We start from the raw sequence: 27,479 nt of genomic DNA, 5'->3' as shown, positions 1-27,479 counted from the left end.
AGCAATTATTTGCATTAAATGTATGACTAAAGCTAATAGATGTGTTAATGTTTTCATTAACCATCATCAGACCACATTTAATTCACAAACAAATCATCAACTGCAGTTTACTCATGGTCTCCTGCAGCAACAGGAAACCATCAGTAAAATCAACAATTCATGCAAAATATTACAAACATGCAATAAAACAGCCTGCCCAAAAACATAAGATGAGGTATTGTACATACTGAAAGGTCATCACCACGGAGTATATTCCCTGAGAGATCAAGGTGGGTAAGGGTACTTGCAATCAGCTGGGTTGCACTCAATGACTGGGATAGGCTATTCACTCCTAAGAATATGAAAAGAAAATATGTACTTTAAACAAAAAGGAAAATGATATTGAACACTCTAAATTGCTTTTCCAAATTGCCAAATGAGCCCAGTTTTCCAAAACCTTAAAGGGGTTTTCCAGGCAGAAAATGTTATTTTTAGAAAGGTATGTTAGTGTTAGTAATGGGTTAATAAATACACTTATATACCTTTAACAGTGTTTGCAGTGATTTCTGGGTGTCTCTGCCAGCTACTAGCATCCTCTGCTTTTGTTTACATGATGTTAGCTTCCTGCTGTGCACCTTCCTATGTACAGTAGCTGCTACACTAGTTCCCTCTCACTCAGCTCCCCTCACTCTGTTACAAAACCCTCCCTGTCCCACTAGCCTAGCCCCATCCACCCTCCTTGTCTCAGTAAGTCTAGCACCTCCAGCCCTCCCTATCTCACTAAGACTAGCGATCCTGCCCATTACTAGCCCCTCCCGCACTCCCTGTCTCACTAAGACTAGGAATCCCGTAAAAATGTCTTTTAGGCTAAGGCCCCATGTGACATCCCACAGTAAAAAAGTGCTGCAAGAAAAACCACGGCGGCATTGCATTGCAGTTCTTCCTGCAGCACTTTAGATAGAAAATTTGCAGAGGTTTCCTGCCGCCCTGGCCTTAGTCATAGTCACACAAAGGAGAAACTTGGTGAAGAGGCGAAGAATATGGTGTAAACTTGTCAATCAAATTTTTGCTTAGAACTAATTGAACTACAATACCACTGCTTTAATTTACATCTGGCCTTGTGACGTCATTCCTCAACAGCCCATAGCTCAACCACATTAAAGATTATTTATGTTTTTGATAAGAAATGAAAAAATTACATCAAATATGTCCCATACCTTTAGGTGACAATGAGGTTTTTGACAGATTTAAATGCATTAGTCCCTTAGGTAGTTTGGCGAACTGTATACTTAAAAAAGACACACCTGCAAAAAAACACAAGGAACAGATCATGAAAATATACATATAATAATCATAACATATGGATTTGCTTTTAGCATTCATGTCCATTTGTTTCACTTATCGAGATAAGCTGTTGTGCGTGTACATGAGAAGGAACACTGACTTTTCCCTTCTACAAGCTTGATCTATAGTTTGCATTTCTCTCTGAGCTGGTGGGTGAAGACTAGATGCCATATAGTGCTCAGTACAAAAAAAAGAATATACTCCATAACTACAGACATGTGTATCCTACAGCCACATCTGCAAAGGACTCTTTGTTGGAGATTCTGTCGCAGTGCCGCCGAGAATCAGCAGGGGAAAAAGTCCTACATGGAGGGATTTTATTCTCTGCTGGATTCAGTTTTAAAATGACAGACAACCTACAGACCCCTTTATAGTCAATGGGGTCTGTCACCTCTGTGTGGAACCAGCACTGTAGCAGTCTGTCTCTCTGTTGTTCTGGTCCATCGATAGTGTGCTAGTGAGTCAGTGCTAAATTTAGTGTAAGTCATTTGACTTTGACCTGCAGACCATCTCAAGACGGATAGAATAGAGATTTTCAAAGCAACTCAGCTAAACAGAAAGCGGGGGTGCAGAGAAAATAATAATTTTTCCCTAAACAGATATATTACAAAGTTTGTCATAATCGCTTGTACTATTGATTTAGGCAAATTGTTTTAAAATGGCAATACCTATTTAAAGGGGGAAAGTTAATTGGGAAAAGTCATTTTTAACTAAGCACATATATTGCATAGCCTTTAGAAAGGCTATTCTACACCTACCTTTTGTATGTAAATCACCTCAGTGGTTTTTGAATGAGCCTGTTTTTATTCATATGCTAATTAGCCTCCGGTGAGCACCGGAAGTCTCAGCGAGCACTGTGTACTATGTATGTGAGAGCAGGGAGATGAGTCCTCATCATCAGCAGCCTGTGCCGTACACATAGGGAGAGGAGTGCTCGATGAGAACTTCCGGTTTAGTATATATATGTTAGGTTTAGATTTAGAGAATTATCATTGTGGGGGAAGAAAACACCACCCTGCCGCATGAAACTAGAAGACGATGTATTAAATAAATTAAATGTATATAGATTTACTAACTAGAGATGAGCGAGTACTGTTCGGATCAGCCGATCCAAACAGCACGCTCCATAGAAATAAATGGCTGCACCTGGTACTTCCGCTTGGACGTAGCCGGCGCGCTTAACCCCCCCGCGTGCCGGCTACGTCCATTCATTTCTATGCGAGCGTGCTGTTCGGATCAGCTGATCCGAACAGTACTCGCTCATCTCTATTCCTAACCCTTTCTCTAGATAACAGTTAGTTGGTGGGAGAGGAGAAAGATTATTTCACTGAAAGTGTAGTTGAGACCTGGAACTCCAGCAGATGTAGTTGGGAAATCTACAGTAAGTGAATTTAAGCATGTCTGGGATATCTGGGATAGTATCCTACGATAAAAAGGAAATAATATAAGGGTAGACTAGATGAACCAAGTGACCTGCCATCAATCTATACCTCTTCAGAGTAAAATGATGTGATGTTAGCCTTCCAATAACAGTTCATTCATAACATTTCTTCAACTCAGTTGTACATTCTATTTTATTTAGTTTGGGTTTCACAGATTTCAGTTTCTTAATAAAGATTCCCCCATTCTATTTCACACTTTGCCTAAAAAATCCAAGACATTATACAAAATAACTTAGCAGTCGGTAAAATCTCTAGGTAAAGTATAGTAAGTCAGACTGAAATTGCTTTATTTCATACTTTGCCAGAAAATGCTACGCATTGCATAGAATATAAAATACTTTTAAGGCATCCAGATCTCTACACAATATCTGTAAAGGTTTGTTTCAGATGCTGGAAAAAAAGTGTTATAAATTTAGCCGAATTCTGTTTGCAAAATGAAATCTCAGCATGATGATAACAGCAATTTGTCAAAGCCTGGGCAGAAAGCCTCTCTACAATGCAATGAATACATAATTATAAGGCGAGAAGATAAAAGAGGGGACATTTTAATATTAGATCTTTCTATCTATACGAGATGAGCCAGAAAAAAAAAAAGGCAATAATAATTCTGATTCACCCCTTATAATAATGTAACAGCAGAGACTGAAAAAAATGGCTGATCACTTTTGTGTATGGCTGAAGAAATATAAAATGAAAGAAATTTTCTGAGAGAAGTCCTCAGTAGTTGATACCTTTTTTAATGGCTAACTCAAAAAGTTTTTTGATGACATATCGAGCTTTCGGGACTACTATAAAGGTCCCTTCATCAGGATGGTATCTGATGATACCATCCTGATGAAGAGACCTTTATAGTAGTCCCGAAAGCTCGATATGTCATCAAAAAACTTTTTGAGTTAGCCATTAAAAAAGGTATCAACTACTGAGGACTTCTCTCAGAAAATTTCTTTCATTTCATATCCACTGGCTAACACGGTACAAGGATATATATTTTTTCTTTTTGAAGAAATATAGAAATTTTGGGGCTACACACTAATCTTATGTGAAATAAACCAGAAATATTCTGGGGAATGTTTTTAGAAAGTTAGGAAATGTTTAATGAAGTGCTATAGGCAAAACTTTTAGGCTAAGGTCCCATGGGACTTCTTGCAGCAATAAAGCGCTGCGGGGAAAAACTGTGGCTGCAACACATCGCAGTTCTTCCTGCAGCACTTTAAACAGAAAGTTTGCAGAGTTTTCCTCCATGGACTTTTGTTCCAATTATATCTATGGGGAAACCACCGGCGTTTCTGTAGATATAATTGAGATGCAGAGACTCCCAAAATCGTGCCGGTTTTTGAAATCGCAATGCGTCCGCACCACGGTTTTTACAGCAAAATACATGCCTGTACTGTAAAATGCTGCGATTTTTCTGCCGCGGACAAATCATTGCGTTTACGGCCTGTGGGTTCACAGCCTTAGGGTGCATTCACACTGAGTAAACGCTAGCTTATTTTGTAAAGTAAAATTACACTTGTAAATTTTGCTATCACATTGATTTCAATGACATTTTACAGGCGTATTTTTACAGGCGTATTTTTACAGGCGTATTTTTTACAGGCGTATTTTTACACTTGTAAAAAAATATCATTGAAGTCAATGGGATAGCAAAATTTACAAGTGTAATTTTACTCTACAAAATAAGCTAGCGTTTACTCAGTGTGAATGCACCCTTATAGTGTTTTATGCTTAGTACAGGGTCTGAGGGAGTGGTATGAATTGCCCCCTTAAACCGTGAACTAGAAATAACACACAGCATACACATATGTTGTATCCTTGGAGCCCCTTCAGCATCTGTGCTATTAGCAATGAAGTCTGAAGAAATTTAATATTACATTGCAATGATTAAAATGCATGTATGATATTATGCTATCATCTGAAACTTTACCTATATGTGTATATTAAACTTCTCTCAAACCCAGGTAAAGATGCCATACAGTATCTACAATGGCGGCCAAAAAAAATGCACCACTGTCCCAACATTTAAAGTCCATGACAAGGTTATTGCAGGGAGCAAGAAACCTTTCGCTAATGTGATCCTATCACAAGAAAATGCAGTTAGATTTGCAGGTAGTATGTAATATAGAACTGGAGTAGCTGAAAAGATTCATATTTTTTGGGGAAAAACATCCAGTATAACTTGTCATTTTTTTATTTTAATATCTGTTCGTTCAACTCTTTGTAGACGATCCTACTTAGTGATTGACAGCTATCTTTCTATGTACACTTATACAAGGACAGCTGACAATACCTGTCTGACAGCCCACTGGACTCCTAAGCCCACAATAAGCAGAGGTTTAAAGAGGACCTTTCACCACTTTTGGGCACATGCAGTGTTATATACTGCCGGAAAGCTGACAGTGCGCTGAATTCAGCGCACTGTCGGCTTTCCCGATCTGTGCCCGGTGTAAAGAGCTTACGGTGCCGGTACCGTAGTGCTCTATGGTCAGAAGGGCGTTTCTGACCATTAGCCAGGAACGTCCTTCTGCCTCGCGGCGCCAATCACGCTGTGCTGTGGAGCGGGGAGGAACGCCCCCTCCCTCTGCTCACACAGCTCGTCCATAGACGAGTATTATCAGGAGCTGGAGGGGGGAGTTCCTCCCTGCTCCACAGCACAGCGCGATAGGCGCCGCGAGGCAGAAGGACGTCTCTGGCTAATGGTCAGAAACGCCCTTCTGACCATAGAGCACTATGGTACCGACACCGTAAGCTCTTTACACCGGGCACAGATCGGGAAAGCCGACAGTGCGCTGAATTCAGCGCACTGTCAGCTTTCCAGCAGTATATAACACTGCATGTGCCCAAAAGTGGTGAAAGGTCCTTTTTAAATGAATATTACACAAGTTCTATAGACTCTTTTACCACAAACTATATCAATCTATCAGCTCCTACTGCTCTATAACATACTACCTGCAAATTGGACTGCATTTTCATGATGACAAATTTTCTTAAAGATATGGCAAATGTATACTTAAAGAGGCAAAATAAATATTTTTAAAAATAGGTCGGGGGAGACACCCCCCCCCCCAAAAAAAAAAAGCATTCACGCCTGTCCCCAGTGGTCTGGTGTCCTCCCAGTACAGTCCGGATCTTCTGCTGAGCTGTTTTCTCAAAGTGAAACTGCTTTCCAGCTGTGCCATCCTGGATCACTTCCAATGAGGCTGCTGATTGGCCTCAATGGTCACATGACTGCTGAGACCAATCATCTGCCTCAACAAGAGACCTCGGGAACTTCGCTGAGGCCGCTGACTGGCCTCAGCGGTCACATGCGACAAGGACTTCACTGGAAAAAACAATGAACCATTAGGACCAGATCAAGCAGGGAGGCACTGGAGCACTGGTGAAAAGAGAAAGTATGATTAATTTTTTTTTTTCTTTTTTACCTCCCCTGGCCTATTTAAAATAAAATATTTTTGCAACCCCTTTAATTATTGGGATATTATATATTTTTTAAAAATTGGACTAGCGATGAAACAATATGGAAGAAATTCTTCAGGTATATTTCCTGCACTATGAACACATTAAAATTTGTCTTTATTCACTTGGATTAGTAGAAGAAAAAAAATCTAAATTATCTGTCACACAGAGATTTGATAAATAGCTAACCTGACAAATGTATCTGATTATTAGAGTTAAAAGGTTTGGAAAAAATATACAGAGGTGTCTGCTGGGGGAAAAAAAAAAAAGGTAATGTGGATATTGTAAAAAAAATCTTTTATGGATGGAATACAGTTAGAAAGGAGGTGAATAATGGAAGCAGAAGAGAAATACAGAAAAAAATTGTGGACAGAACTTTGAATTGTATGGGTAAGCTTTAGAGATGAGTGAGTACTGTTCGGATCAGCCGAGCCGAACAGCACGCTCCATAGAAATGAATGGATGCACCTGGTACTTCCGCTTTGACGGCGGCTGGCCGCTTAACCCCCCGCGTGCCGGCTACGTCCATTCATTTCTATGCGAGCGTGCTGTTCGGATCAGCTGATCCGAACAGTACTTGCTCATCTCTAGTAAGCTTGCTTCAAATGTGATAAGACACAAGGAGTGCTTTAAGGAACTTATACAATCACCCACTACACCATTTATATCCCTCCTCACCATTATAGAGACTGTTTGGAGTTCCAGCAATCAGTTGCTTATCGCCTATCCTGTGGACAAGTACTAAATATCCTTTGTCAGTTATGGTACAATGCCATTAAAGGCATGCTCCGGACCCAAGAAGGATTATTCATACTGATGACCTATCCACGTCCTGTCCACTGCTGTAGCTTCTGAGAGGCTTCCAGAACAGCTGATCTGTGTGGGGTCTGGGTGTCGAACCTATCCTGTGGATAGGTCATCAGTATGAAAAATCCTTTTGGGGTCAAACAACCTGTTTAAATCTCCATATCCCTAATAAAGACAGCCTGGTCATGATTATCCTGCATGTAACTTGTTTATTGCTCTTTATGTAGGTAAATGAATTTCACAGCTTTACACTGACCATTTTCTATACCAAAATCCTGAAAGAATTCACTAAAATCCACAACATATTCATTATTGGTATCGTCTGTACACTGAAAAGCTACAGATTAGCATCTCTGAAATACAATAGGGCTAATCTGAATTAAGATCTGCTTTCCAGTCTATGCCAGAAATACAAGTTTTATCGGAAGATTGTTTTGCAGGCGGTTTAAAACATTCAAGACAGATCTGCTTATGGTATATTCATAGTGTGTGAACATAGTTTAATGCAAATTTCTAATACAATTCAATCCCTTGTGAATATCAAGATCTCTCTTTGCTGTAAGCGAGATTGTGAAAACATTTTTTTTTTAAACATCCAGATGACAGAAACCTGCACACGACCACTCCTACTCACAACTTAGAGGTTAACACAGCTTTAACGTAGCCTAGGTAATTTCATGATGTCTGACACCCATAAGCATGTTAGACTATCTTACAGGAAGGGATTAAACTATTCTGTTCTCAAAGGCAAGACAAAAAAACTCACCTGCAATTACATTAAATTATACAGTAAAATAGCAGAACAGGAGAGACAATGTGCATATGTTAAAAGCCCAAATTTTGCCTGGAAAGGTGTAATTTACTGCTACAATAAAACTATGAAAACTCCCGTTCCCTTGACATGAAAACTTCTTGAATACGTTTATTTGAAAATAAATCATTTCAATATTCCCTTGAATCTCTGCACTTTCCTTTTTACTTTAACACAGGGAGACTAATTGTAACCCATATTATTTGCACATCTGGTCTCTAGGAATTGTATTTCCATCACCATTTTATAGGCTTGCTGAGCTCTCCCTTTAATAAGGGTATTATTGAGCTCACGTAGGTTTAGTTCTAATGACACAATGAACAACTGGATTAAACTAAAAAGTGGAACTGTCATTTTGCCTCTATGACAATATAACTGTTGTGAGAAGGAGGAGTGCTGGAGTCATGGTACATCTCCCACAGATTTCTGACATACGTGTGGTCCAGTGCAGGTCTTGAGTAGGCCTCAACCTCAGATGCGGGTCCCAGTCTCGTTACTGGGCCATAAAAGGCTAAAGAGCCTGTACTTCAGGGCAGATCCTGGGAGTGAGAGGAAGTGTCTAGGTCTGTCCTGACACTGAGTCTGGTAAGACTGTGCTGTGTTGATTCGTCTGGTTGTTAGTAAGCCACATGTACAGTTAGTACTAGTTGTCTAGTGAGTGCTCAGATGAGCAGGGTTTTGTTTCACATTGTTAATGCCTGAAGTTAAGGCTGCATTTTACTTTACTCTTTTTGTGCATGGCGTGAAGGTTTATTTATTTTGCCTTTTTTAAAAAAAAAATAAATAAACTTGTTTGCTACAGTTTTTCTGTCCCCGTCTCTGACTGCTTGGGTCTGCACTATTGCTCCTACCGAGTTATCTTCCCCACACTGTATACAGGCAGGGCAAGGGGAGGGGAGGCAGGATGAGAAGACTGCCTCTCAAGATGTTACACATCTGTATTCAGCATGTAGCTGCTGCATACAAATGTTCCTTAATATGGAACTTTAGAGGCCTTTTTATTAATTTAATAAGCCACAATATTTTGAAAAAGTAATATGATATTAAAGTACATTGTCCTATATATTTATTTAAAAAAAATATAAGAAAAAAATTCTGTAAAAAATAAATAAATAAATGTTTAATTCAAAAGGACTGTCTCATGAAGTCCATCATTTGTCCATAAAGGTTATGTGGAAATATGGGCATCATGGAGAGGGCTATCCCTGCCCTGTATCCCCTCTATGAGCCAGAAAGGAGACCTACTCTGGAATTTACCTGTATGACTGCCATTTAATACTACAATTTCTCTACACATGATGTTGCAATAAAAACATCTACCCAGGTCAAGCTTTGTCTGCAAAATCAGCTGCATTCTGGAAGAGGATTTTAGTGTTCTCATATAAGTACAATTGATAAGCCCAGAAAAACGTCTTCCAACATTATGCCCTTAGCTTGTATATCCTCCAAAACGGACACCCTCCCTCCAGAAACAAAAGCATACATTTTAAATGAGATACACAAATATCACTTTTATGCAATGTAAACCTTGCAATTTTTAAAAAGGAAAGCTTGAATGGAACAGAAGTGGAAAAGCTGACCCCGAAATTTTCAACTGATGCTGGAGGACCAGAACAACAGATAGGCGAATGGCTAAAATAGCGGTTACACACAGAGTCTGATAGTCTCCATTAACTATAATGGGGGTCAGTCGGGTGTCCATTGTTTTAACTTGTAACCAGTGAATGAAAAAGATGTGTGTGCAGGACTTTGCAGATATTGCAACAGAGACTCCAGCACAAATGTGATCATAGCCCTACCAGTCCAAAGAGCCCAAGTAATTTTTTGATCAAGTTGATGCCTGACCCTTTAGTGTTTAGTACAGGTGCTAGTTCCTCCTGCATGACATTACAGGGGAAATCTCTGGGTCATGCATACCCTCTCATACACTCTAATTTGAAAAACAAATTGGGTCGATTGTAGATTTATAACATGCAAGTAAAGCGAACCATGAAACCAAGATCCAAAATGCTGTTGGTGCTTAGGAGAAGTACAATCAAATGAATTATCACAGAGGTGTGAAAAACATATTTACATTACAATTAAACAGACACTTCATTATCAAAACTAAGCCAGAGGAATTAGCGCAAATCCCTTTATTATTTGTAACAAGTGTGAGAAAACAAACCAATACAATACCTCTGTCCTCAATTGGGTTGTTTGCAAGGTTTATTGTATGGAGTCCTGAGTTTGGATTATATGCAAGAGCATTGGACAACTTCTGTGCAAAATCACTAAAAAGAAAACAGAATAAAAAGATAGAATGAATAAACATGTGAAAAATATCACAACTGAAAAAAAACGTGAAAAATAAGGGATACAGCCACATTATTATGTATAAGCATTCTATAATGCTTCATAAAGGAGAAAACTGGACTTCCAGAAGAGAAATAGCGGAAGGCAGAAAAGCACTCGCCAGACATCTATTCAGGTATGTATCATTTAGACTAGGTTTACAGCACTTTTGAGATGTATGTTTAACATTGGGTAAGCTACCATCATATACACTGGGTTACATAAGCCTGACAAAGGGTCCTTATAGACAACATGGTTTATTTTTATCTTGTTTGAGCAAGATTTTAAAGGATACATAATACACATGCACAAGTTGTTCTATCATTTGCCCAGAAAACAGGTTTTACAATTCAAGTATTCAATGTATTTAGTATTTAATTAGCCAGGTTTTCATTACCGATAAGTGCACTTGGCTTAATTTCTTGAAGTATTCTCACTGATTTTAAACATACTTACATTCTCAAACCAGCATTTTCCAAAATCAATTCTTCTAATCGACTGGACCTGCTCACCACTCGTAGGATCTGATCACAGACATCAGTGGACTGAAATATTAAAGAGTTGCAGACATTCAATAACTATTCCCAGTCACAACTGTGTTTGTCTTGCTGCCTCGTAGAACTGGAGTCTGGAGTTATATCCTCCAGGTTCTCTCTTTTTACATAGTCAGATGAACTGTCTGTAAGAAGCATCTATAATGGCTTGCAATAGTATTTATTACCCCTTGAACTTTTTCACATTTTGTCACCTTACAACCACAAACTTGAATGCATTCTATTGAGATTTTAAGTGGTAAACAAACACAAAATAGCAGATAATTGTGAATTGGAAGGTAAATGATATATGGCTTTCAAAATTTTGATCAAATAAAAATCTGAAAAGTGTGACGTACAAAAATATTCCACCCGCTGTATTCTGATACCCCTAAATAAAATCCAGTGGAATCAACTGCTTTCAGATGTTAATTAGTTAATAGAGTTCAGTTGTGTGTAATTTAGTCTCAGTATACATACACCTGTTCTCTGAAGGCCTAAATGGTTTATTAGAGAACATTAGTGAACAAACAACATCATGAAGACCAAGGAAATCACAAGACAGGTCAGAGATAAGGTTATGGAGAAGTTTAAAGCAGGGTTAGGTTATAAAAACATATTCAAAGATTTGAGTGTCCCTAGGAGCACTTTTCAGTCTATCATCCAAAAATGGAAAAAGTATTCTACAACTGTAAACCTACCAAGACATGGCCGTTCACCTAAACTGACAAATCGAGCAAGGAGAGCACTGATTAGAGGTGTAGATATGAGTCCCATGGTCACTCTGGAGGAGCTGCAGAAATCCACAGTTCAGGTGGGAGAATCTGTCCAAAGGACAACTATAAGTCATGCACTCCACAAATCTGGCAATTATAGAAGATTGGAAAGAAGAAAACTAGAGATGAGCGAACACTAAAATGTTCGAGGTTCGAAAATTCGATTCGAACAGCCGCTCACTGTTCGAGTGTTCGAACGGGTTTTGAACCCCATTATAGTCTATGGGGAACATATACTCGTTAAGGGGGAAACCCAAATCCGTGTCTGGAGGGTCACCAAGTCCACTATGACACCCCAGAAAATGATACCAACACCCTGGAATGACACTGGGACAGCAGGGGAAGCATGTCTGGGGGCATAAAAGTCACTTTATTTCATGGAAATCCCTGTCAGCTTGCGATTTTCGCAAGCTAACTTTTCCCCATAGAAATGCATTGGCCAGTGCTGATTGGCCAGAGTACGGAATTCGACCAATCAGCGCTGGCTCTGCTGGAGGAAGCGGAGTCTAAGATCGCTCCACACCAGTCTCCATTCAGGTCCGACCTTAGACTCCGCCTCCTCCGGCAGAGCCAGCACTGATTGGCCGAAGGCTGGCCAATGCATTCCTATGCGAATGCAGAGATTTAGCAGTGCTGAGCCAGTTATGCTCAACTACACATCTGATGCACACTCGGCTCTGCTACATCTGATGCACACTTGGCTCTGCTACATCAGATGATGTACATCTGATGTAGCAGAGCCGAGGGTGCACTAGAACCCCTGTGCAAACTCAGCTCACGCTAATAGAATGCATTGGCCAGCACTGATTGGCCAATGCATTCTATTAGCCCGATGAAGTAGAGCTGAATGTGTGTGCTAAGCACACACATTCAGCTCTACTTCATCTGGCTAATAGAATGCATTGGCCAGCGCTGATTGGCCAGAGTACGGAATTCGACCAATCAGCGCTGGCTCTGCTGGAGGAGTTCAAGGGGTATGAATACTTTTGCAAGCCACTGTATCAACAAGTCTATTTACCATATTTTTCGGACTATAAGACGCACTTTTTTTCCCCCAAATTTCGGAGGAAAATGAGGGTGCGTCTTATAGTCTGAATGTGGGTTTGCAGCATGGCCGTGCTACTGCCACCGCTGGTTTTCTTCAGCGGCAGTAGCGCGGCAATCCGCAGGCCCCGGCAGCTAAGACACTCCCCGGCATCTGCTGTAATAGACCGGCGGATGCCGGGGAGTGTCTTAGCTGCCGGGGCCTGCAGATTGCCGCGCTACTGCCACCGCTGGTTTTCTTCAGCGGCAGGAGTGTGACAATACTGCAGGCCCCGGCAGCTAAGACACTCCCCGGCATCCGCCGGTCTATTATAGCAGATGCCGGGGACTGTCTTAGCTGCCGGGGCCTGCGGATTGCCGTGCTACTGCCGCTGAAGAAAACCAGCGGTGGCAGTAGCACGGCCATGCTGCAAACCCACTGCTCCTCCGCAGGTCCCGACAGTTAGTTAGCACCCCCCCCCGGCCTCATACCTTTAGTGATGCAGGCCGGCTCCTGCACGGCGAGGCCGCAGGAGTCGGCCTGTTCCGATGACAGCCGGGAGCCTAATGAAGGCTCCCAGGCCTGTCATAGATATATATTACTATCGCGGCTGGTCTATGACCCTCCGCGATAGTAATGTATAGAATCTCCCATAGACGGCAATACACTTGTATTGCCGTCTATGGGACTTGCAATCAAATGATTGCAGGTTCAAACCCCCTAGGCGGGGGATATTAAAATAGTAAAAAAAAAAAAAAAAAAAAAAAAAAAAAAAAAACACACTTAAAAAAATATAATAAAAAATAAAATAAATAAAAGTTCACCTCCTTTCCCTAGAATACATATAAAAGTATAACATTACTGTGAAACATATACATTAGGTATCCCTGTGTCTGAAAATGCCCGGTCTACACCTGGCCCCACAAAAAAAACGCCCTATACATCCCCGTACAGCTGCAGGGTCACCTGTCAATGTGGCCTTGCAGCTGTTCCAAAACTACAACTCCCATATATTAAATATTTTACCATTTTTTGCCTGAAATTTTTTTTTCCCTATTTTTCTCCTCTAAAACCTCATAGTCCAGTGCGTCTTATAGTCCGCAAAATACGGTACTTTGATTACAGCAATTACTGGAAGGGTTTCATACAAACTATTTTTCATTCTCTCCACCCCAATATAGTGTCCATTATTTTTAGAAGAGGGGATGGTCAACAATAAACAAATGCAAATCATCATTTGTCACTGGATTGCTGGACACCTTTACACAGGAACAATTATTCAGGTTATTATTGCCCCAGTCGAAAATGTTCCAATGCTAAAAGCCTTGTGTATACATTGCTTGCAAAAAGTATTCACTCCCTTCTCAGCAGTGATCATGAGATAAAACTGTCTCTCAGATAAAGAGATAACATATCTACAAGCGATCTGCATTTATCACTATTCACAAAATTGTACTGAATTGCACTGCAAACTTTATTCCCACATTTAAAAAATAGAAATCAATCGTGTTTTACAATTGAACATGAAAAATTCAAGAATAAAAGGGTTTGACTCCTTTTAATAGGTTCTGTTTCTGTGCACTTAAATGGAGTCCCGTCAGCACCAAAAATGTTATTAAACCAGACCTATTACCTTATGGTTCTCAGAGCTGTGAGCACAGTGCTAGAATTTATTTGAAGAACAGTTACTTAATTTTGGTAAAAAAGGTGTTTTTTTTTATCCCTATGCAAATAAGATAAGTGTTTATCGGGGGAGGGTTGTGGGCAGCTGAACATTGGGCCTGATTTCCTGGACTTCCAGAAGATAAATAGTTGAAGGCAGGAAAGGTCTTATGTCTGGTCAGGTATGTATAACTTAGGATAGGTTTACACTATGTTTGAATATACTCTGAGCACTATAAAAGTACTGGGTTGGTTAAATAATGTTTTTGGTGCTGGTAGACTACCTTTAAGATTAGATTTAGAGTTGTGCTGTAATAAATGGATACATTCAGCTATATTATTGACAGGCGGAAAAATAAAAATAACTTAATATTTTAAAAAAATCCTCACTTGTTCCTGGCACTCCTGTGTCCACTGAAACAGTCCATTTGGTCTCCAGAAGCCCTGAGCGCCATGTGACCACTGAGACCAATCAGTGGCCTTAGCTGTAGTGGGAGAGGGACCAGTGACATATGTGAGTGATATCATTGGTCCCTCTCATGTGATAAATTCGGCCGCTGATTGGCTTCAGTGATCACATGGTACTCAGGGCTTCCAGAGACCAAGGCATGGTGGGCAGCAGAACAGACTGCTTCGGTGAACACTGGAGCACCAGGGACAGGCGTGTATTGTTTTTTAATGTTACATCTGCTCCGGGCCCTTCTGGAGTTTGTCCAATTCCTGGCCAGCTCCTTTTTAATTTTTTTCTGACATTCCAGCCACATTTTTCCTGCCCAAATAACTAACCATCACTTACACCTGAAAATTGGCACATTTGCAAAAATGTTTAACTTTAATTATGTGCACGGGAATACCCCTTTAGGCATGAAGATCTCATGCAGGAGTGTCTCCATTGATATCTCCCCGTCATGACCTAGAGAAAGCCACAGTATAGTAAATTTCACCAGCCAGGTAAGTTTGCTTCCTATAACGTGTGATCCAGTGTTGATAAGGCCTTTGAGTGATTATCTCCAGCAACAAAACCAATCTAAAAATAGGGCAAAAGAACCCGGGAGTATTTCATATGATCCATTGTTTCCCAAAGAATTTGTCACAAATGAAAGGCCACAAATAAAACTCAGACTACTATGAAACTCTTGAATGTTTGCAGAAAAACCGGCAGGAACACCATAGTACATGTAATTTGGTTAGTTTAGGAAATCCTCTTGCCAATAGCGAGTGTAATCGTGTTTTTAGAAAATGTTGAATAATGCCCTAATACATTCTGTAAATGTATTTTGATGCTCTTGGTGTAAAATTCAAAATCAACTACCTGCAGATCCGTCTAAGTTCATTATTAGAGATACTCACCAATTTCAAGTCCTTAGATGATAACTTTGTAAACCACAGGTTGTATTCTAGGGCCGCTACAATAGGTATCAAATCTCTGTAAGACACATATATGAGACTTAATGCGACAATCATATTGGACAAAGTGGAAACTCTTCTTTATGTGTTGTATAGTTCAGATCATTATAAATATACCACTCATTTCTAAGGAAGAAACATTCAAATTGTACAAAATGTAAGTTACAGAAAATAAAAATAAAAAACATTGGGGGCACTACCTCAAAAGTGATGCAAAGAGTTAATGGTGCTGTTTCCTATGGCAGCCAATCGGGGTATTACTTTAATTTTCCAAAGGGCTCCGTTAATGAGAAGTGGAATTGCATTGGATGCCATAGATGACTGCTCCAGTATTCCTTTACACCAGTTTTGATACCTTTTGCTATTGCATATAATTTTCTTGGTAACAGGTCTCTGTCTCTCTCTATAAGACATTATTTTTATTTAATATATATATATATATATATATATATATATATATATATATATCTTAGAAAGAAAACAAATACAGTTGTCCTACTTAAAGTAAAACTTTCAGGGTCTGTTCTGATGGTGGAAAAATGCAGAGGAATTGAGGCAGACTTCCACTTCAGATATTCTTAATGTTCTGGCTCTTCGGCTCTCTGAAGCCCAAAGCTGAACCATGACTATGAATCGTGACTATGTAAACCTGGGACACTGGCTGTCAACACATACCAGATTGCCAATTCTCCATCATTGTTATGGCTCAATCGTTGCACAGACGGAGAAACAAAATGCAAACGTGATGAAATAAGCTCAACTAATCATTCTAAACTTAAATATAATACGTACAGTGATATTTCTTAAACAGGTAAGTACAAAGATCAGTAAATGGAACCCTAATAGATATAAATAATGCCCATTGTCGAGGGGTAGGTGCATAGCTCACACATAAACCTACCCACATTGGTCCCTCCCACAGCGACCAAACATACATGAAACGTACATACAGTAGTAGATGGTGTCAGAAAGTGCTGCATTGTACCCGTGCTGTGTATTATGACTCATTTGTGACTCTACTAGTAACAGCCAAATAGAAACAAATAGGATTTAAAAAAAAAAAAAAAAAAAAAAAAAAAAGAGAGATACTCAACATACCCGTACTTTATAAAAATTCAATATATCTTTTATTAATGAAGCATTACATGTCTAAAAATACACATAAATAGAACACACAGAAAACTATTATTCAAAACAGTACAAAAATGGGGCAACCCACTGAGGCAATAAACTGTGCTTATCAACCTCCAGAACAGACATATACAGAGAAAGAGCAGCACTGGAAATATAGTGGTTTTTATATGTATATATATATATATATGTGAATGTCCCAAATCCTTTCCAAATCCTTCCAATCACATATTGAAGCATATCAAAAATAAAATGGGAAACAGGAGAAGGAAGGGGGAAACAATCTCCACTGAAAGCCAGAGAAAATACCCTGTCCTAGAGAATGTATGCAATGATAATAGGGAGATAAACACAATACAATGCTGCTCAATGCAAGTAAATACTATATGAGAAACATTCTCCAACTAAAAGTCTGTCCAAAAAACAGTGTATCTAGGGGAGGAAATGACATCTCTTACCCATAGTAGGTGATGCACAGGAGCCCGCAGTATGGGTCTGACCAACCCGACGTACGTTTCGGCACGTATCACCGGCCTTCTTCCGGGGGTGGAGAAGGCCGGTGATACATGCCGAAACGTACGTCGGGTGGGTCAGACCCATACTGCGGGCTCCTGTGCATCACCTACTATGGGTAAGAGATGTCATTTCCTCCCCTAGATACACTGTTTTCTGGACAGACTTTTAGTTGGAGAATGTTTCTCATATACCGTATTTTCCGGACTATAAGGCGCACATAAAATACTTCGATTTCCTCAGAAATCGAAAGTGCGCCTTATAGTCCGGTGCGCCTTATATAAGGCTTGAAGCGGCGGCACGCGAGGAGTTAAGCGGCGGCCGCCGGCAAAGTCTGCATGCCGCTTCCATACATTGCAATGGGAGCGCGCTATTCAAATAGTATTCGTTCATCTCTAACTATTTGAATAGCGCGCTCTCATTGTAATGTATGGAAGCGGCCTGCAGACTTTGCCGGCGGCCGCTGCTTAAAGAGATTCTACTAGAGATGAGCAAGTACTGTTCGGATCAGCCGATCCGAACAGTACTCGCTCAACTCTAGATTCTACCATTAAAAGAACCTCTTCCCCCTAACCACGTCAGAATAGCCTTAAAAGACTATTCGTCTCTTACCTTTCCCATAGCCAGCGCCGCCTTCTCCCTGAGCTGTGTTCACGCCTTCCGTGTCGTCTTCTTTGGGCCTCATGGATGACGCATGCGCAGTCGGCTCTGGCTGCGAGAGCCTGTTAGAGCCGACTGCGCATGCGTCATCCATGAGGCCCAAAGAAGACAGAGACGGAGCTGCGGAAGAAGGCGGCGCTGGCTATGGTAAAAAGGTAAGGAGATTATTCCGACGTGATCAAGAAGGAAGTTCTTTTAAAGGTAGAATCCCTTTAACTCCTCGTGTGCCGAGCGCTTCCATTCATTTCAATGGAAGCGTACCATTGAAATGAATAGAAGCGGCTGGCACGCGGGGGGTTAAGGGGCCGCCGGCAAAGTCTGCCGGCCGCCGCTTTCAATCATATAAGGCGCACCGGACAGCGCTGCGCCTTGTAGTCCGGTGCGCCTTATATATGGACCTAGGCAGGACTATAAGGCGCTCATGGGTAATGCGCCTTATAGTCCGGTGCGCCTTATAGTCCGCAAAACACGGTAGTATTTACTTGCATTGAGCAGCATTGTATTGTGTTTATCTCCCTGCTATCATTGCATATATTCTCTAGGACAGGGTATTTTCTCTGGCTTTCAGTGGAGATTGTGTCCCCCTTCCTTCTCCTGTTTCCCATTTTATTTTTGATATGCTTCAATATGTGATTGGAAGGATTTGGAAAGGATTTGGGACATTCACATATATATATACATATTAAAACCACTATATTTCCAGTGCTGCTCTTTCTCTGTATATGTCTGTTCTGGTGGTTGATAAGCACAGTTTATTGCCTCACTGGGTTGCCCCATTTTTGTACTGTTTTGAATAATAGTTTTCTGTGTGTTATATTTATGTGTATTTTTAGACGTAATGCTTCATTAATAAAAGATATATTGAATTTTTATAAAGTACGTGTATGTTGAGTATCTCAATTTTTTTTTTTTTTTTTTTTTAAAACCTATTTGTTTCTATTTGCTATTTTTTGAATTGAGATATGCCTTTTATGATTGGGCTGATTTATGAGAGTCGGTTACTCTGGATTTGATGATATTTAGACTCCCGTGTGCTATGCTTCTTTAGTAACAGCCAAAACTGTTTGCATATTACCACAATGTACCAAAACCCCATTATGTGGCCTTACACAGCCCAAAGACCTACAACATGCATAAAACAGATGCTATCACAAATACAGAGGTCCCTCCGGGAAATAACCTGCAGAATAAAAACATCCTGAAAGGCACACTAAGGGCTAGTTCACACGTAAAAACTGCCTGGCTTATTTTGGTCCCGAAAAAAAATGCTTCCTAATAAGGAAGCATTTTTTTTTTTTTTTTTTTTACCTTGGAGCATTTTCTGGAGCAGTTTTTTGGTAAAAACTGCTTCAGAAAACACCAGGCGGTTTTCCCCTCCGCTAAAGTGAATGGACTGTAAAAAAAAAAAATGCAAGGTGTTTACGGTCACTTTTTTTTGCAAAGAAACGCTAGGCGTTTTTCGCCTCCCGTTCAATTCTATTGCTTTCCTCAGACGGAATCCGTCTGAAGAAAGGTCATGCTGCTTCTTTTTTCTGCTAGCAGCAAAAAACTGCTTGGAGAAAAAAAAAAAAAAGGGTAACAGTCTCCATAGACCACCATTGTATCTGCCTCATTGCTCTTCTTTAGTGCATAAAGAAGATGTAAGCATGTTCTGCCAGTCGGGAAGAATAGCACAATAAGGGGCGATGTAGGGTGAATGGTATCTCTGCTTACACAATTATATATTTATAGAAAGCAGGAAAAATCTAGCTGCTCGCTAAGGCTGTCCAAGTAGAGGAACTGAGACGGACTTCTTCCAATCATCTTCATTTTCTAGCCCTCTGCCTTGCCGCGGCGGAATCTCTTACTCTCTGATCAGTCCCAGATGAATGGCGCTGATCAGCTGAATCACGTAAAGAATTCTGTGGCTGATAAGTTATGGAATCTGCAGCAAGGCTTCGCGTAATGCTTATTTTTTTAGCGCCATGTGAGAAAGAATCAGGGCAGAGTTTGGTGTAATCCTTCCGAAAATAAGTGCCAAATTCCGCCGTGTTAACATACCCATACATTGTAAATCCAGTCCGATCTACCATTTCTGTATGAACAGTCACACAGGCAAGGCTGCCAACTACGGAGTCTGCCTGCCCACATGACTCCCAAGTATTGAAATAGATTTTCATGAATGAAATATGTTGTATTAAACAGTTTTCTACAAAAGTTTGTGTCAATCTGCTTTGCTCCTTTTCAATAAAATGATGCAGGTAGACCAAACTCCATTTTCAACATAACAGGTTCCCTTTAAAATACTGCAAACTGAGTTCTGAATGAATTACCACGTCGTGCATGAAAAGGCATTATGCGGTTCATTTTAGCAGATTAATATACGCTTCCATTGAACTTTTAATTCCCATTTATTCTTCATTATAAACAATGCTCCCCCAAATAAATGGAAAAGATTTAGAGATATTCACGACGCTTAACAAATCACAGTAGTTTACTTATCCCTGCTTGTTAATCTGCTATAAAATATCTTATCAGTTTATAATGGAGAGAATTTACAATTTGTCACGCAATTATATTTTAGCGGCTCTTATAAAACAGCCGTACAAGTACAAGAGCCATATCACACATTTATCTAATTGTTACAACGCCTCAGACTGTAGATTAGTAAATGTGTTACCGAAGTCGTAGTCTGTTCTGTTAAACGCTTTATGTACCCTATTCATACAGTAACTTATAGACAGTTCTGTAAATTTATTACTGAATGTGTGCTCTAAGTTACCTATTCTAGTGTTTGATGGATGTAGTGTTACCAACCATCTTGCCAAATATCTAATTCCACTAATAATACCCCCGCTATATGCACATCACTACATATTTTGTACTTTACTGCCCCAACAAGACCAATACACATCTTATGAACATATTCAGACAGGAGAATATCATCTGAAGCAGAAGGCGACAACTCATAAGTAAGCATCTGCAATCATGTTACATGGCATGTTGCGTTTGTTACATAAGGCTACGATCTTACTGGCATTGTTTTGCCTGTTCTGATCCATCAGAATGACAGATGCAGATGGAACAACACCAGAGTGAACATGGCCCAAGTCATATGTTGTTTTGACCATAAAATTGGTCTTCTGGTAAAACAATGGAATGGGTCTATGCAGTTTCTGCGTTTCCAAGAAATAATGATATGGCCAGCCTGCAGGCACCATTTACCTTTACATCACTTTATTTCATCTATGACGTCATGGGGCAGCACTTTCCACTTTGTACATGTGCAACTAACAACCACAGGGCTCTAAAGAGGACCTTTCACTACCTCCAACAAGTCCTACTCTTTGCATTATTCAGTAGCTGGTGCTCCACAAATTCTGGAGGTTGGAATTTTTTCTCTAGCCCCACTGTTCCCCAGGAATCAATGCGGTTAGTTTTGGAGTCTGATAAGGGTGTGACTCTAAGCTCTGACACTGGCTGCCTCTGATTGGAGATCTGAATCAAACCCCCTGCCTGACACCGCCCTTCTGACATTACTGAGCTTAAATAGCACACTGCGCACTAAAATGAACTGGGCTTTTTGTTTGAGAGAGAGAGGGGTTAGAGAGAAAACTCCAATTGCACTGAAATTGGTGGAGAAGCATGAAATGAAAGAATCTGAATTGGTGAAGGTGGAGAAAGATCCTCCTTAAACAATAAACGTGTATAGACGTAAATCTGTTATAGATATGTGAGCTTGACTATAAATGACAAACCGTCAGTTAAACTCTTCCAGGTCAGGACACAATCGTAATAGCTGTTGGAGGAAATACCATTCGCCTTAGATGGGTCCATCAGCATTAGGGCTCTCATTAGTTGTTACAGGACAATAATGTACTATATATGAGTGTGACCAAACCGTAGTTTAAGCCAATATATGTATTAGAATATGGAGGGCTGATTTCACTTTCCAAAGGAATGACAGTGTACAGCAAATTTACAAACAGACCTTCAGATTTAGGGACACAGATATTCAGATATATGTGATACTAGCATCTGCCCGCAACTTCGTCTGCATGTTGTTGGCGTCAATGAACTGCCTATATTCAGCAAATTGCTGCCATCGATGGTTTGCCTGCTCTGGAGTTTCGGCAGCTCTTAAGCTGTCCTGCTGCTGAACTTGTTCCTCACACCGTGCCTGTGATTGTTCCAGCATCTCAACAGCTCGCTGGGAAGCCATATAATGAGCGTGTTCTTGGCGTCGATGATCTGCCTGCTCTGGCATTTCTTCAGCTGTTAAGCTAGCCTGTCGCTGAACTCGTTCCCCGCGCTGTGCCTGTGATTGTTCCGGCATCTCAGCAGCTCGCTAGAACACCAAACAATGAGTGTGTTGTTGGTGCTGATGATCCCCCTCTGCTCCATTTGAGGAGAACTGTGTTGACTTCTGCCTACCTTCATAGCTGTCGTTGTTTTAGAATTTTGCAACAAATTAGACTTTCTTTTTCCAGGCATGTTTAAAAGTAGCAAACTGCCAATTTGGATTAAAGGTGTTTTCCCATCCAGTGTGTCAGCATGTTGCCTGGAGATCAGATAATATGCAAATGCGGGTACAGAGTCCACTGAGGGTTAGAGGAGTGTTTACATAGAGAGATAACAGACCTGGCATTATCAGAACCTGAGATAAGCTGCTGCAAGAGATGTTTAATATAGTATGTGAACATAAATTCATAACAGCCGTGAAACCATGTCATTTACCGGGATAAAAAGTAGCCTATGTTTTTACCGAGGTTACAATATATCTATATGCCAAATTTCATTCAAATCTGTTCAGCCATTTTTGTGTGATTGAGGAACAAACATCCAAACACACAAACTTTCACATTTATAATATTTGTAGGATCTATATATATATACACACACACACACACACACACACACACACAATATTATGCATATTTTATATACATCATCACATTAATGCAAATCTTGTGGACGAAATTAAACAAGCAAAGCTCTTTATCATTAGTGTCATACTCCAAGCCTTCTACTCTAATGCTGTCTACCATGGATATGATAAAGGAAGCTATGAATTACATAATGCAATCACTAAATGTTCAGACAGGCAAGACTTGTTTCTAATAAGGAAAAAAATATCCTGCAGAGCCTCCTAATCCTAAATGTGTTAGCACAAGACAGATCATCTGTGGCAGAGTGTGAATATCTTTATCAAGACATGCTCAGCATTCGCATACCAAAATCCTCTAGAAAAAAAATCTACAGACATTTTAACACTTACTGAAGGAATAAAAGGAAATGGTAGTTGCAGCTAATTAGCTAGTACAAGATCTGACAAGCATATCTACAAGTCGTCTGCCTAGCAGTATAAACTGACAATATAGAACATAAACTAAAAACACACTTCTATAACAAGTTTTTGATTACAAAGAAATAATTTGATATAATTAGATGCATAAATACACACAAAGGAGCAGATTTAGGCTGCCCATGCACCAGCCATGCTTCTGCAGCACCATAGATTCAATGAATAGGGGCCGTGGAAGCATGGCGGCAAAACCAGACAGGAATATGACCTGTCCTGAGTTTTGCTACCCGAACAGTCGGCCCACATACTGATCTGGGTAAAAAGTCACAATCTTGTGATTTTGCGCAAAATAGCGTTACTTTTTCATTTCTGCGTCACCTTGACAACTTTCCTGAAGATGGAAATGGCAAGAGCGTGTAGGAAGTGGGGCTGTTGGACCAGTCAGATTTATCATTTACACCAGAAATATGGCGCAAATGATGCTGGAAATCCACACCAACTATTAGCAGACATAAATTTCCCCTGCAGGTTCTCTCCCCAAAGAAGGGTGTGCCTACTGTCAGCTAAAGAGTTATAAAGTATTCATTATTCTGCTACAAAGTTTTATGATAAGTTAGCAGAGTTATTCAAAACCTATAATATTATATAATATTAAATCTCATAATACAATGATCTGACATGTTCAAGCAGAATAATAAAGAACCCATATTTATGGTCAGATATATACCAAATTCAATGGAGTTTGCAGCTAGCTGACATAAAATATTAGGATTGAATCAGCTACCATCCCATTCTTCAGAAAAGAAACATAATACATGATTTGTACGTTGGCCAACATAGAGTTTGCAGATGCTTATACTCAGTAAGAAGCATCTTTCATACACCATCAGTCATTGGATTAGGTTTCACACATCACAACGTGTCAGACTTTGTCAAGCCCGTACACTTCAAAAATCAGAAATGAAGACAGTCATCTCAAAGTGATAATACATCAACTAGAGCCCATAGAACGTTATAGTATAAGCCATGTGTTTACCCACATTTGCAACGTTCAGAAGATAATATAACACCACTACAATGACAAGATACCAAGGGAATCAAAATAAAAGACAAAATAGATAGATAGATAGATTACATTTAAAAATGATTATGAAAAAGTATAGGAAAAATACAACAAATACAAATCAGTATATCATATCTGTTGATCTATCTATCTATCTATCTATCTATCTATCTATCTATCTATCTATCTATCATTTTATCATAATCTGTCTATCTATCTATCTATCTATCTATCTATCTATCTATCTATCTATCTATCTATCATAAGTGTGTGTTTTATTCTTTGAGAAGTAAGGTAATTTCAGCATCTGCTGTGTCTGTGTTTTTAACTAGTGATATCTCATGTAAATAATTTTTCCAGATGGTATAAAACTGAACATACAGCCATTTGAAGTGATCACCTTCCCCTTCAGCTCTGAATATTCACAATACAACTGTACAGGCTTTCCTTAGTAACAGATCAGTTAGAGGGTTGCTAAGGAGAATATTACAGCCTGATCTATAATAAAATGGAAGTTAGATAGGCTAAAAAAGTATAATTTTAAATATGGTCACCAAAGACCCCCAATAATGCAAAGAAAAAAAAATTGTACTACAGCAAAATAAAGTGGAAAGTGATAGTTTGGAACAGATCACTACTCATGATGTTATAGCAACTGAAAAACTATTACATGGAATACAAAATAGAGGTTTGTTTATCAAAATCCATTCAACCATTTCAAAAATATATCCCTTTAAGGGTTTATGCAAATTTGGGTATACTCGCCAAGTAAGTGTCGCACTGTGGTTTCTCTAGGGGCAGGGTCTCTGTGTTACCACCCACTTCGCTAGTAGACCCTAATTTGTATCAACACTAAAAGAGCTTATATCTTTGGAATAGCTGAATAGATATGGGTAACTAAAACACAAAATGCTCAGGGAGACAGCGCCTATCAAATTATATCAGTCAATGGGCTTTTCAGACCTGGTGACAGGTGCTCTTTAAACTACATTTATAAATTCAGGGATGATCTGTTAAAAAACTCCAAGTACACATTTAAACTCCATGGACTACTACACATCTGAGTAGTTGCTAGATAGCTGGATCCATAGTCTATTCCATTGTTCAAAGTACATTTAAAGAGGAAATACAATTTTTCCAACGTGTCAATCAATAGGTTTATTATATTCCTGTTATCTTAGCAGGTGCAGTCATAGTAGAGGAAACAAATGTAAGATTTATCATGTACATTTACCTGTGATCTAGATGACTGAAATCTTGCAGATTTAGTTCCCTTGTATCTTGTGTTAAGTATATTGTATCTACATCCTACAAAATAAAAACAAATAGCATTTTATGGCAGTCTATACACAAAAGGGAAAAAAAAACAAATACATTAAGGTCACTTTTCCTTATGTCATTATGAGGAGGGTAAAAGCAGTCATATAAGTTAGGCCAAACTTGTTCATCAATCTATTGTGTATGGAGGACTAAACAACTTTTTCCCAGTGGTCGGTATCAGAAAAGAAGGATCTGGATGATGGATTTCAGCATGCCCTATTCTTTGTGTCTGGCAGCAATTTATTACCTTCCCCACTGAGATAAACATGTATGCTTAGCTAGGTGTGCACAAACTATGCATGTATATGGCAGCAGACAAAATAAATGACTATTAACTGAATAAGCACGTGGCCTCAGGTTCCATGCAAGCTGCTAACTTACATTACATAAACAAGCAGTCACATGAAAAATGCGGTTCAATTTGTAGGCAGTAAGTCATAGAGCAAATGCAATGGAGATGACTGATGTTTTATGGGTGGAAAAAAACGTGTATAATCTGCAATTTAGCCAGTGAATTTCTACTCCATGTTGAGAAGTCAAGGAGGCCTCCCTTCCATGAGTGATAGCTGTCAATCACTGATAGGGCCTATTTGACTTCTCACCATAAAAACAGCAGAGATATCAACAGTTAAATGGCAGGTTATACTAAATGTTTTTCCAATCTTATCTTATATATCAATGTGTTCAGCTCCTCCAGCTCTATAATATGCTGCCTACAGATTGAATAGCAATTTTGCAGATTGCTGCAGAAATGTCTGTTACTACCTGTGCATACATTGTTACTATAGTTTCTATTCCTACTGTAAGCCGATAGCCGGCAAAATAATGGAGCGGGTGTACATCGCGCCGAGACTGCTCAGGTGGGCAAGATGAGAGAAAGTCCAGGAATGACTTGTTCTCAGCAAACATCTTTTGTCTGCTGAGCATTTTGTTACATGCTCAGTATTGTGCTGAATTTATTAGCAATGGCAGGTAGGATTAGCAGTGGGACCTGTCATTCCACACCCTCTCCAGTCCACACATTGTGGATGTTTCTGCAGCGGGTCAGCTGTTGTGGATTGTCCTCATCAGGGAGGTTTAAAAGATCAGCTCCAGCAGCAAGACTTTGGACAGAGCTGGGCTGCAGGGCCAGCTGGAAGGTCACACTGTGGGAGCTGTGTCTTGTACCATTCAATTTAGCTATTGAATCTGCTATTATAGGTGAGGTAACCAGTTGATGTGTTTAGTCAGAGCCTTGCCGGGCAGGAATTTATTTTGTATTGTTTTGTTTTTTTCTTTTTTGGCTGCACTGTTTCTTGTGGAGTAAAAATAAAACTCTACCTTTTTGGTCTAAGAATCTGGACTTGTGTGCCTATGCCACCCCACCTAGCAACCTTGACACTACATAAACTATCCAAATCATTTTTTAACCTACCCATTGCACTTCTTCTCTGTAAGGCATAGAAAGCCAGTCACAAACACAAGCATACATCTGTGAAAATCCACCTAAAAAGCAGACGAGCAAAGATTTAGAACTCTGTTGAGTTTTCACGTATTTCATGATGTTCAGCAATATTTGGCTGCATACCACAGGGGCCTACTTCTGTTACAGTCTGGCTATCCCACAGAGCCTGCAGGTTTGCCAGTCTCTCGGATGGTTCCATGGTTACTTTCTTCATAATTTTTCTGTAGAAAAGAAAGAAAAATTTTGGAATCTATATGATAAATATAGAAGTTGAATAATATGCAGAATATCAGTCTGCCAACTAGCATATTAATAACATGGCATTATATTTAGGGAAATAGCAATCAACCAATGTAGGTAAGGGTCAATGCCTTAGTGGTATCAGCTCATACTAGATGCACTAGATTGTAGCTGTTGCACTAATTCCCTCTTACTCAGCCCTTCCTCTCTCACTCTGATACAAAACCCTTTGTTTCACTAAGCCTAGCCCCT

General features: G+C 39.7%; 1 protein-coding gene across 3 annotated transcripts in view; it reads right to left on the bottom strand.

The window, feature by feature from the left end:
- The window catches only part of CARMIL1 (capping protein regulator and myosin 1 linker 1), a 260,007-nt gene that overhangs the window by 113,792 nt on the left and 118,736 nt on the right, over positions 1–27,479 (bottom strand). For all 3 annotated transcript variants that reach the window (XM_075270894.1, XM_075270895.1, XM_075270896.1), the window contains exons 6-13: positions 27,111–27,208; positions 26,958–27,028; positions 25,458–25,531; positions 15,516–15,591; positions 10,627–10,715; positions 10,015–10,109; positions 1,197–1,283; positions 228–331 (exon numbers count right to left, since the gene is read on the bottom strand). In XM_075270894.1, coding sequence (XP_075126995.1) covers positions 228–331; positions 1,197–1,283; positions 10,015–10,109; positions 10,627–10,715; positions 15,516–15,591; positions 25,458–25,531; positions 26,958–27,028; positions 27,111–27,208 — 694 coding nt within the window. The remainder of the gene's footprint in view (positions 1–227; positions 332–1,196; positions 1,284–10,014; positions 10,110–10,626; positions 10,716–15,515; positions 15,592–25,457; positions 25,532–26,957; positions 27,029–27,110; positions 27,209–27,479) is intronic.

Source organism: Leptodactylus fuscus, chromosome 4, assembly GCF_031893055.1.
Source record: "Leptodactylus fuscus isolate aLepFus1 chromosome 4, aLepFus1.hap2, whole genome shotgun sequence".
NCBI lineage: Eukaryota > Metazoa > Chordata > Amphibia > Anura > Leptodactylidae > Leptodactylus > Leptodactylus fuscus.
The sequence above is the reverse complement of the archived record's forward strand: the minus strand, read 5'-3'. Positions and strand labels throughout refer to the sequence as shown.